Consider the following 13,410-nt stretch of genomic DNA (forward strand, 5'->3'; position numbering starts at 1 on the left):
ACTCAAAGGTAGGTGGGAAGTCAAGTAGTGAGGATGTCACATGGTATGATGGGTGAGCTGGCAAGATAGATATGGAACTGGCTTAGTTATAGGAGGCAGGGGGTAGCGGTGGTAGGATGTTTTTTGGACCGGAGGGTTGTGACTAGTGGTGTTCCAGAGGGTTTAGTGCTGGTACCTCTGCTGTTCATGGTCTACCTAAATGATTTGGAGGAAAGCATAGCTGGTCTAATTAGTAAGTTTGCAGAAGATACAAAAATTGGTGGAGTTGCAGATTGTGAGGACGATTGTCAGAGCTGCAGCAGGATATAGATCAGTAGGAGGCATGGGCAGAAAAATGGCAGATGGAGTTTAATCTGGACAAATGTGGGGTGATACATTTTGGAAGATCAAGTCTAGGTGGAAATTATACAGTGAATGACAGAACCCTTAGGAGTATTGATATGCAGAAGGATCTGGGTGTGCGGGTCCACAGATCACTGAAGGTGGTAGTGCAGGTAGGTAAGGTAGTAAAAAAGGTTTATGGCATGTTTGCCTTCATAAGAAGGGGCATTGACTATAAGGATAGACAATCCATAAAATTGCAGCATTATAGAATTTCAGTTAGGCCACACTTGGAATATTGCATACAGTTCTGGTCACCACACTACCAGAAGGATGTCAACACAAAGTTGCTGGAAAAGCTCAGCAGGTCTGGCAGCATCTATGAAGGAAAAAAGAATTAACATTTCGGGTACAGTGGTCCTTCCTCAGAGCAGTTCTGCCGTGGAGAGGGTACAGAAAAGAAACAGGATATTGCAAGGTATGGGGGTGTTCAGTTATGAAGAAAGGTTGGATAGACTGGATTTGTTTTCTCTGGAATGTAAGAGGTTGAGGGGTGACCTAATAGAAGTTAATAAGATTGTGAATGACATAGATAGAGTGGAAAGTATGAGGATTTTTCCCAGGGTGGAGGAGTCAATTACTAGGGGCACAGATTCAAGGTGCAAGAGGGGATGTTTAAAAGAGATGTGCGAGGCACGTTTTTCACACAATAGGTGGTGAGTGCCTGGAATGTGCTGCCAGAGGAGGTTGTGGAAGCAGACATATTAGCAGCATTCAAGAAGCACTTGGATGAATACATGAATAGGAGGGGAATAGAGGGATATGGATCCTGTAAGTGAAGACAGTTTTAGTATGGAAGGGCAAAATGTGGGACAGGCTTGGAGTGCCAAAAGATATGTTCCTGTGCTGCATTGTTCTCTGTTGTTTACTTTGTTCTTTGACACAGAGTTTTTAGAGGGAGATAAACATATTAAATGATTGGAACAAAACTAGTTCTAATCCCTAAACCATGGGAACTTCAAAATTAATAAAAGTCCATTCCAAACATTTATTCCCATCAAGTGCTTAACCCCTTGTAAAAAAAAACAAACATTGGCATTTATAATCCCAGATCAATAACAACAAATCCCTTTCTAATCCTTTGGAGTTATGAATCAAAACATGAATGCACAGCCCACCATTGTGATAATGGTGGTTTGTTGAATCAGTCAAATAGTAACAATTCTATAATGATATCCCTCAGATTTATGACAACAACCACCTATTGAAACTGCTAGTTTTAATGGAAGAGATGCTACATTGTTGTAATTTTCGTGAAGAAGTAGGTATGTATATTCAGGTTGCCAAATTTTATTGCCACATTGTAGTCATACAACAAGTCATAACAGCCACGTAGGAATATAAGAAATAAGAGCATGAGGAGGCCATTCAGCCCTTTCAGGCTGCTGTACCATTCAGCTAGATCATGACTGACCTTATACTGCAACAACATTTTCCCACACTATCCATATTTCCCTTGATGTTCTTAATATCTAGAATTCTATTGACCTCTGTTTGAACATACTTAATGACTGGGACGCAGAGACTGATAACAAGAAATACACTAGATGGAGCTCCAAAATTGTGAGTCCAAAGTATATGTAAGTTACTGAATGAAAAAAACATAACAATGGCCATAAGTTCTCCACTGTTAATGGTTAATTCTGTCCCATGACTGTCAGGATAATTTTACTCACCAATTATGTGATTATTCAATGCAGTTAGTTTTATAAGTACATGAGAATTAAATTCCACTATCTGTATTTATATAAAGTATAGGTTCATTTTATGTGTGTGATATCGAATTTGTAGTTGTATGTATTTCTGTCCAATTGCTGGATCAATTAATAGATATAGTTAGTGTTGACAAATAGAGAGTGAAAATCAGAAGTTTAACAGTTTTACAGGAAGTCATAATTAATTGTAAGCACAGTTAGATTCATTTTACTGTTTTGCCATGTGCTCAATATAAATTGTCAACATTGAATTGAATAATAGCAAATTCCGTTTAAACTAAATTCTTTTTCACCCTGTATGCTGGAAGAAAACTCGCTCATGTGGGAAAAAAATGTCAGTTCACCCTTTCTTGTGCAAAATTAACTATTGATTTTGTCCTCTGAATGAGAATGACAATTACACTGCCCAGTGATGTGTAATTTGCCAAAGTTAATGATTGGTTAAGAGTTCAATTACACCATTCATTAAAATCTAGAAGTGAATCATCTGTGAAATAAATATGAGACTGGAAGATAAGAAAGCATCATTGCTGGTACATTGCCTTTATATATCTGTGGCCTGATTCGACTTGAGAACTCAGAGCAATGTCATGGAGCGAAAGTGACTGCTTGAGTGTTTGGGTTAGCAAGCAGATGAAGGCTAAGAATTTTTCTCTGATTGCTGCGTATGTGTAATATTTGGTTTAGGTTTTAAAGTTGAATAACTGAGTTTTGAATGAATTAAAATCTCACCATATAAATTGAAAGGGAAGATTTTGAGGTAAAAATTCCTGAATCCCAGTAGTTATAAACCAGTTTTGGAGTTATTATGGACGTTGTGTCAAATTCCTTTACAGATTTGCTTTTTAAAACAAAGTTATTCTCAATATAAGGGATTTCTGTTTATCTACCCAATCCTTATGGAAAATTGATTAAATTTGCTGCTATCATGGTGGGTGCATGTTGTGTTCTGCCTCACAGTCATTATGTCAGTTAATCTTTATGTGGCACGGTAATGATTTCATAACTGTATTGCTACATGTAATCTGAGAGTATAAATGCCTCGTACTCCATCTTATCACAGCTTGATACTGGACTGGAAACATGTTCCTCTGCTATAAACTAATAGCTTAAAACTAGCTCAGACACTTATGTGTTTGAGGAATGTAATATTTCTATGTTATAGTTAGTTGTAATAAATATCTATTGAATTTTTGAATATCAGAATATCGACTCCCAATTTTTTTACGTCATAGGGAATAACATAAGCAATGCTACATCAAGTGAAATAACCTGTATCAGGCAAACTCTAAGTAGTTAGCAGTGACAGCTGTGTAAAAAAGGACCCCAAAACTTGGTGACAGATGTTTGGAAAGCTAATTGGAGATCTGCTGGACAACAGGCTCGCACAAGGGAGAATTAGGACAAAGGGACAGTTTCTCATCCTTGAGCGACATCAGTTTCTGTGAGTCCCAGCATCTATTCAGACCTGTAGGTAAGGCATTGAGCAGCAAGACAGCAGAGCTAATTTCCTTTCAATCAGAATATATGTCTTTTTAAGAGGGAAGATATTTCTAAGAATGCCTGACTTAAAAAAAAAGACTGAAGTTACAAATGTGGCCAAAACCAGAGGCTACAGACATGGGCTAAAGAGTGAGAATTCAATCTCCCTCTCTTCTCTCTTAAAAAAAACCCATAAAAATCCAGTATTTAAAAATATCTTGAGAGCACATCACCAAGCACTCCTGAAAGATAATAGTTTTAAAAACCTACAAAAGCATGTTTTTCTCATTAAGAAAGCTGATCTGTATCCAGATGTTCGTTGCTTCTGCAATGTTTTGTCTCGAAATTAGTGTAGATCTTTGTTATGTCATTATGTCAACACTCCTTTTTAAATACACTTATTAGCTACAGGCAGAAAACTACTATTGCAGTACTGCAGTTCTAAAAACAGTTTTAAAGGGACAAAAGTCAAGGCAGCAGCAGTTTTAAAGACACCAAAACTAGTCAGCAGCAGTTTTAAAGGAACCAAGGATAGTGAAAGAACAGTATTAATTTACAATTACATAAAGTCACAGCTTGAGGTGGACAGTGCAATTTGTTTTAAGGTGGAATCATGGATAGCAGAACTCTTGTTATGAATTGGCCACCCAATGACACACTTGCTTAATTGCAACTGTTCACAATAATGCAGTTCTCTTTTACAGACCAAAGACAAATGATTCTGAGAAAAGAGCTTTGAAAATCCTGCTTTGCAGGGGGAAGGAGGGCTTCACAGAATTAACACATCTCACTTTTCATGGACCATCAGAAAGATCCAGTAAACACCTGGAAGGTTTTGAAAGATGTGACCAAGATAATAATTATCTTTAGGGTTAACAGTCTCCAGCTGATGTCATACGGACAGAAAGCGTCACAGTTTGTCAGAAGGTGCCACAGCAAAGGACATGAGTGTGACTATTCTGAAGAGGAGTCGTCAGAGAGGCTGATTGAATTAGGCATCACCTCTACACTAATTTTGGACTTCAGGAAGGACTTTTTGGCCAAGTTAAAAAGCCATTGATGCATTACCGGAGGATGGACGCAAGCCAGAGCAACAAGCCAACAACATGCTTTGGGTGCAGCCAACACTATTACTACAGTCAGAAAGGTGCACCAAAAAATATCTGTGATAAATGTGGAATTTTTGGACCCATCCAAGAACTGTCCAGCTTCACTTGATCTCTGTAAAACTTGTGGATCTGTGACATATTTTACGCAGTAAGGCTATAAAGGATTATAGGGAAAAGGCAGGAAAGTGGATTTGCGGTTTATCAGGTCAGCCATGATCTTGTTGAATGGCGGAGCACACTGGGCTGGCAGAATAGCCTACTTTTGCTTCTATATCTTATGGTTTTAAGAGTCTTTGGGCATGCAAATGTGGGAGATCTAGTTTCAAAAGCCAAGCCAGACCCAAGGTCAAATCATAGGCCACCAACAAGATAGTACAATGCTACAACACTGGCAGCAAGGGAATTGTTAAGAAGTTGCACGAATACAAGCTATTCAATGAGATTCAGAGGCAAGCAAATGAAAATCAACGTTCAAAAGAGGACACAGCTTGTCTTATTGTTAATTTTATACACCACATTGACAGCGTAAGTCAAACAGACTTGCAAGTGTCTGTATCATATGGCCTGAAAAGCCACAAGGAGAATGCAGAAAAGATTTATGAGGATGTTTCCGGGACTGAGTTATTGAGGATTTGAGTTATAGGGCTGAATAGGCTGGGGCTCTTTTCCTTAGAGTATCGGAGCTGAGGGGTGACTTTATTAGAGGTTTATAAAATCATGAGGGACATGGATAGGATGAATAGCCAACGTTTTTTTCCTAGGATGGGGGAGTCCAACATTAAAGGACATAGGTTTAAGGTGAGAGGGGAAAGATTTAAAAAGGACCTGAGAAGCAACTCTTTCATGCAGAGGGTAGTGCATGTATGGAACGAGCTGCCAGAGGAAATGGTGGAGGCTGGTACAATTACAACATTTAAAAGGCATCTGAATGGGTATATGAATAGGAAGGGTGTAGAGAGATATGGGCCAAATGCTTGAAATGGGACTAGGTCAGGTTAGGATGTCTGGTTGACTGGGATGAGTTGGACCATTGGGCCTGTTTCCATGCTGCATGACTCTGTGACTCGATAACATACATTAGGAAATAAAATTGACACAGAGTTAATGCCAATAGATTACCACTATGCATCCTGAAAGACCTATACCTCAGAAAGTGATGTTCCAGAGTTCAGACAATGAGAGACTATCCCACAGTACATGACAGATCACTAGTTCTGTGCATTGATAGAATCATCCTGCAGTGTCAACATACAAGCTCAGCTTGGCTTCCCAAAATCCTCTATCTGGTAGAAACCAAATGGTCCAGCAGTGACAGGACTACCCAGTATGCAGGGGTATCTGTGTATAATAATAATTTATGAGATTCAAACCACATTCACTGTGGCAGAAACAAATCAGTCAAAATTTTCCCAGGATATGACTTTGACTTGAGACAAAAGTCAAAGTTACATTTGACACGCTGACCAGATGATCTAATCCACACAAAGACCGTGATATTCTTCTTGATCTACATGCTAATGCTTTTGACTGTGAAGTTTGAATCATGGAATCCCTACTGTGTATGTAAGGCCTTTCTGCCCATCAAATCTACACTGATCCTCTGAACAGAATCCCCTCTCCCCCCAACCTATCCCCATAACCCTGCATTTACTATAGCTAACCCACCTAGCCTGCACATCCCTGGACACTACAGGGCAATGCTTACCATAGCTAATCTAGCTAACCTGCACATCTTTGGACTATGGGAGGAAACCGGACTAGCTGGTGGAAACCCAGGCAGACACAGGGCGAACATGCAAACTCCACCCAGACAGTCACTTCAGTCTGGAATCGAACCTGCTCTCTGGAACTGTGTTGAAGATGTTCTCAAGGTTGATCTGTCACACTTTGCCTTGAGCCAATGTGAATAGTCACTGTTGGAACCTGTCAGAGATAAGGAAGAATTGCAAAAGATCATTGTCCAGGAATGGCTTGAAAGTATGAAAGAAGTACCTGAGAATAATTGCTCATTTTAGTTATACTACGATGAACATTAGACCATGATACTAATAACTTTCTGTTGCATTCTTCAATAGTGCAATCTCTACGGCCAGTTTCTTACATGACAGGAGATAATGTAAGCATTGACACATCAGGTCAATCATCCTGTTGGAGGCAAAGCTCACATGAGAACAAAACACAGCATTTTTGCTTAGAGATAGTCGGAGCTGCCGATGCTGGAGTCTGAGATGACAGGGTGTAGAGCTGGATGAACACAACAGGCCAGGCAGCATCAGAGGAGCAGGAAAGCTGACGTTTCGGGTCTGGACCCTTCTTCAGAAAACAGAACAAAAATCTGTAGGAGAGATAATTGAGAGATTGGTCAAAGTGAAATATTTTCGTGTAGAAACTGCAAACCTACTGCATTGTAATGAAAAAACTTTAATCCAATCCATTGTGGTTCCTCCTCTCCGTGTGCAAATTGTTGAAACTCCCTGGCAATCTGACGTTGCTTGCTTGTTTGTTTTGTTTCAATGCAGTTTTCACTTGAGCACTCTCCCTTTGTTAATTTATTTCATAATTTTACAACTGGATAAGGGTCGTGCATTCTTGAAAAGCATTTATAATGCTAGTTACATAAAACTATCATTTTGTACTTCCATTTATTTTGACCAGTGTGGCATTTATATGTTGCTTGTTTGATATTTATCAAATTTAATGACTTTCCAAATGTTATAGAGCAAAGGCGAAGAACTTGAAATGCTTTGCAGATTAATAAATGCGCTGGCTTGCGGAAAATGGGAATGAAATAAGTGGCAAGATAATAGATGTCAAGTCAACCTCAGGTTTATGATGCTGATTATAGACATGTGTACATTTTGTTACAGATTTCACTCTGATCTGCTTCCTCCAATCAGAAGAGGCCGAAAGGGCAGGGGAAGGGTATGGTTTTACGTTTATTTCCTCAGTTCTTTCATGTTTGAATTCATTATTCTGTTAAGCTGGAAGCAGCTGCAATAACTCAGTCACATAAATCTCTATCGTCCCTATAGCGATTTAAAGTGAGATAGGTCAGAAGTGTTAACATGCTCATACATCCTTCAAATGTGTCACCATTATGAAGAACAGATTCGCTGCCATTTTTAAAAAAAAGTCTCTCTTAGACATTAGCAAGATGTTGGTAATGTTTAAAGTATAAAACTAATGTTTTTGAAACAGTGCAAGATTTTTAACACAGATGGTCCGTAATATTATATAATTTGATTTTTTTTATTATATAACTGACCAACTTACTACTACTTTAATAATGAAATTGGTTTGGTTTGTGTATTTTTAAAATTATCCAACTGACAGTTGGGGTAGTAAAATAAATTAGTGCGTTCCAGATTGACCTCTTCTCTAATTATGTATTATCAAAGTAGTCGAGCTGAAGAGTGTGAAAAAATAAATGAAATATACTCTAACCTGAAGCTTATTTAAGCTAGTTCTTATGAAAATGTCAAAAGATGTTAATCAATCTAATTGAGAAACATGAAAAAAGTACGATACTGACTGCCTTTATTTTGCTATTCTTTTGAATGTGGATCTTGCATGGTACCTGATGGGGAGCAGATGTCTAGCCTGTATCGTATAGCCAGAGAATCCTCTCAAAAACGAATCAAAAAGCTGTAATCACATTATATGATCAGTATATGTATGCATTCTTGGTATAACTTCAGAGCAGTCTGCTTGGTCTTTGGAAGTCCCAGCTTCCCAAGTCACCTTGTCACTTTGCCTAGCCTATCCCTGCCAGAACATCCCATCTGCAAGTCAACTTCCTGGTAACACCTTGGACAGAATCAATACCGATTTGTGTTTGCAAGCTATTTCTAGATTCCAGGAATTCTAGATGAAAGCATACTGGTGGCAATTTCACATTTGGGCCACAGTGTAAAATGGACAATGTCAAATACATCTCTCCCAGTGGCTTTTTTTTGTATTGACATTCATAGAAATTAAAGTAAGGAGAAGGTGTACAATGGATGGCTGATCTGATATTGTTCACTTTAACGTACAAAGTCAAAGGCCATGAATTGTAGGATTGAAGATTTGGTGGTGAACACAGCGTCATTGGTGCTGACTGCTTCACTGCCTTTAATGCTCCAATTGACTGGAAATGAAACATTTTCCTCTCACTCGGAGGGGATGGAGGTGGAATCTCAGCTCAGAGAGCTGCCAGACTTCCAGTCTCAGCAGCACTTGAAAGTGTAGTGGATGGGACTGGAGGGTGGGGAAAGAGGGGCTGACCTTGAAAGAAGCAGTTGATGCTGGTGGCCCAGTCCTCCCTCCCATGCAAGGCCTGAGCAGGATCACTTTCTAAGCCTCCTAGCCTGCCTCTGAATTCCTCACAAAATTAAGACTGAGTTGGAAGCAACCGTTGCCATGGCCATTGATGGGTCACTGAAGAATAAGGCATGGTCTGTTCAGCCTTCTCTGAAAACTGTGTGCTTTTAGTTCTGGCAACAACTTTGTATATGTTCTTTGCACTTTCTGCTGGGCCTTTATTACTTTTTTTGTTATATGGAGATTAAAAATTATACACATTAATGGAACCATCATAAACCATGCTTTCTTCCTAACATCATGTATATCAATAATGAGTAGAAAACTGCTATTTATACAGAAAGCTGTTTTGAAATGGAACACAAAAAGACTATTATCTAACTGATAACAAGGTGTAGAGCTGGATTAACACAGCAGGACAGGCAGCATCAGAGGAGCAGGAACCTTTCTTCAGAAAGACAGACTTTTTTATAGTTTACTCGTGGTGCCTGACTCTAGGTTTGAGAAGGTGGTGGTGAGCTGCCTTCTTGAACCACTGCAGTACACATGCTCTAGGTTGACACACAATCCCCTTTGGAAGGGAATTCCAAGATTAAGACCAGCGACAGCAAAGAAACAGTGATAAATTTCCAAGATGGTATGGTGAGTGGCTTGGAGGGGATCTTGCAAGTGGCGGTGTTTCCATGAATCTGCTGCCCTTGTCCTTCGAGATGGAAGATGTTGTTGGTTTGGAAGATGCTGTCTAAGGATCTTTGATAAATTTCAGCAGTGCATCTTAAGGATTGTACACAGTGCTGCTACTGCTGATTGTCAGTGGTGGAGGGCGTGCGTGCTTGTTGATATGGTGACAGTCAAGCAGGCTGCTTTGTTCTGGATGGTTCCAAGCTTCTTGAATATTGTTGGAGCTGCACCCATGCAGGTAAGTGGGGACTATTCCATCACAATCCTGACTTGCGCCTTATAGATGATGGGGAGTTAGGAGGTGAGTTACTTGCCGTATTCCTAGCCTCTGACCTGCTCTTGTAGCCATTGTGTTTATATGGTGAGTCCAGTTGAGTTTCTGGTTAATGGTAACCCCCAGGATGTTGATAGTAGGAGATTCAGTGATGGTAACACCATTGAATGTCAAGGGACAGTGCAAATGTTACTTGCCACTTGTCAGCCCAAGCTGTGACATTGTCCAGATCTTGTTGCATTTGAACACAGACTGCTTCAGTATCTGAGGAGTCACGAATGGTGCTGAACATTGTGCAATCATTGGCGAACATCCACACTTCTAACCTTGTGATGGAGGGGAGGTCATTGATGAAGCAGCTGAAGGTGGTTGGGCCGAGGACACCACCCTCGGAACTCGTGCAGAGATGTTGTGGGGCTGAGATGACTGACCTCCAACAATCACAACCCTCTTCCTGTGTGCCAGTTATGACTCCAACCAGTGGAGAGCGTGCCACCGATACCCATTGATTCCAGTTTTGCTAGGGCTTCTTGATCCCACACTCAGTTGAATGCAGCCTTGATATGAAAGGTTGTCACGTTCACCTCACCTCTGGAATTTAGTTCATGTTTGAACCAAGGCTGTAATGAGGTCAGGAGCTGAATGGCCCTGGCAGAACTCAAACTGGGCGTTTCTGAGCAGGTTATTGCTGAGCAGGTGCTGCTTGATAGCACTGTTGATGACACCTTCCATCACTTTACTGATGATCAAGAGTAGACTGATAGGGTAGTAATTGGCTGGATTGGATTTGTCCTAATTTTTCAGTACAGCACACACCTAGGCAATTTTCTGCAATGTCAGTAGATACCAATGTTGTTACTGTACTGGAGCAGTTGGCTAGGAGATTGGAAAATTCTGGAACTCATGTCTTCAATACTATTGCCAAATTTGTTAGGGCCCATAACCTTTGCCATATCCAACCCTTCCAACCACTTTTTGATATCACGTGGAGTGAGTCGAATTGGCTGAAGACTGGTATCTATAATGCTGGGGACCACTGGAGGAGGCCGAGATGGATCATCTATTTGGCACTTCTGGCTTCAGCCTTATCTTTTGCACTGATGTGCTGGGCTCTTCCATCATTGAGGGTGGGGATATTTGTGGAACCTCCTCCTCCAGTGAGTTGTTTAATTGTCCATCATCATTCATGACTGGATGTTAGAGAACTGCAGAGATTAGATTTGATCTGTTGGTTGTGAGATCATTTAGCTCTGTCTATCACTTGCTGCTTTTGCTATTCAGCATGCAACTAGTCCTGTTGGGTAGTTTCACCAGGTTGACACCTCACTTTTAGGTATGCCTGGTGCTGATCTTAGTATGCCCTCCTACACTCTTCCTTGAACCAGGGTTGTTCCCCTGGCTCAATGGTTATGGTTAAGTGGAGGATGTGCCGAGCCATGAGTTTGCAGATTATGTTGGAATATAATTCTGCTGTTGATGATGATGATCCACAGTGCCTCATGGATGCCCAGACTTAAATGGTTAGATCCGTTCGAAGTCTGTCCCATTTAGCACGGTGATAGTGCACACACAACAAAAAGGAGGTTATTCTCACTGTGAAGCTGGGACTTCGTCTCCACAAGGACAATGCAATGATCACTCTTACCGATAGATACTGTCATGGACGGATGTATCTGCAGTCAGCAGATTGGTAAAGATAAGACTTTTTCCTCTTGTTCATTCCCTCATCACCACCTACAGTTCAGAAATTAAATGCAGTAATTGACTAGTTAAATACGGAAACATTGCCAAAACAATGAACCTTGACAAATTATTTTTAAAAATGGGGAGCATAGACAGGAAGAAACATTTCCCTTTGATGGAGGCATCAACTACCATGGGACATATAGATTTAAGGTAAGGGGCAAGAGATTTCAAAGGATTGTGAGGAAACATTTTTTTTCACCCAGAGAATGGTGGAAATCTTGAACTCACAGCCTGTAAGGGTGGCAGAGACAGAAAACTTCATAGCGTTAAGAAGTATTTAGATGTGCACTTGTATTGCCAAGGCTGTAGGCCAAGTGCTGGAAAATGGGATTAAAGTAGTTAGGTGCTTACTTTTGACCAACATAGACTTGATGGGCTGAAGGGCTTTTCTCTCCTGCAGACCTCTTCACCTGTATGACTCTCAATTAGCTGGCACATTGGAAGACTGTCATATTGTGTAGAGGTAATGAGGGTGATATCCACAGGATGACCCTCGCTCTAACTTAAGAGAAAGAGCAACAAAAATTGTGGAACAATGGTATAAGTAATATTCAGTGTACTTTTTGTGGGGTTTCACAGGTTTTCTGCCAAACTGGTGCTGGATGTCATATGTATTTAAAGTGAATGAGACTCAAAGTATTTATTTTATGCTGGTTTACATTGTTACTTTAAATGTAGGTCTGAATGCTTTATTTAAACTAGCAGGTCCCCAGCTGTAAAACAGGAACATTCCAGGGCAACGCCTCAACCTCTCCACCCCTCTCACCAACTCCAACCTCTCCCCTGCAGAACGTGCAGCCCTCCGCTCCAATCCCAACTTCACCATAAAACCCGCGGACAAGGGAGGCGCAGTTGTAGTATGGCGCACTGACCTCTACATCGCCAAGGCCAGACGCCAACTCTCCGACACCTCCTCCTACCACCCCCTTGATCGTGACCCCACCCCTGAGCACCAAACCATCATCTCCCAAACCATCCACAACCTCATCACCTCAGGTGACCTCCCATCCACGGCCTCCAACCTCATCGTTCCCCAACCTCGCACTGCCCGCTTCTATCTCCTTCCCAAAATCCACAAACCTGAATGCCCTGGTCGACCCATTGTCTCCGCCTGCTCCTGCCCCACCGAACTGATCTCCAACTATCTAGACTCCATTTTCTCCCCCTTGGTCCAGGAACTCCCTACCTACGTCCGTGACACCACCCACGCCCTCCACCTCCTCCAGAACTTCCAATTCCCCAGTCCCCAACACCTCATCTTTACCATGGACGTCCAGTCCCTCTACACCTGCATTCCCCATGCAGATGGCCTTAAGGCCCTCCACTTCTTCCTGTCCAGCAGGCCCGACCAGTCCCCCTCCACTGATACCCTCATCCGCTTAGCCGAACTCGTCCTCACACTCAACAACTTCTCTTTCAATTCCTCCCACTTCCTACAGACAAAGGGGGTAGCCATGGGTACCCGCATGGGCCCAAGCTACGCCTGCCTCTTTGTAGGTTACGTGGAACAATCCCTCTTCCGTACCTACACCGGCCCTAAACCCCACCTCTTCCTCCGTTACATTGATGACTGTATCGGTGCCGCCTCGTGCTCCCACGAGGAGCTCGAACAGTTCATCCACTTCACTAACACCTTCCACCCCAATCTTAAGTTTACCTGGACCATCTCTAATACCTCTCTCCCCTTCCTGGACCTCTCTGTCTCCATATCGGGCAACCA

At 41.5% G+C, this 13,410-nt stretch overlaps 1 protein-coding gene across 4 annotated transcripts in view; it reads left to right on the plus strand.

Moving 5' to 3' along the window:
- LOC109919612 (doublecortin domain-containing protein 2) overlaps nucleotides 1-13,410 on the plus strand; it is a 127,251-nt gene that overhangs the window by 72,652 nt on the left and 41,189 nt on the right. For all 4 annotated transcript variants that reach the window (XM_048596452.1, XM_020519644.2, XM_048596455.1 and 1 more), the window contains one exon: nucleotides 7,555-7,609. In XM_048596452.1, coding sequence (XP_048452409.1) covers nucleotides 7,555-7,609 — 55 coding nt within the window. The remainder of the gene's footprint in view (nucleotides 1-7,554; nucleotides 7,610-13,410) is intronic.

The sequence above is a fragment of the Rhincodon typus genome, chromosome 5 (assembly GCF_021869965.1).
Source record: "Rhincodon typus isolate 14 chromosome 5, sRhiTyp1.1, whole genome shotgun sequence".
NCBI classification, from domain to species: Eukaryota; Metazoa; Chordata; class Chondrichthyes; order Orectolobiformes; family Rhincodontidae; genus Rhincodon; species Rhincodon typus.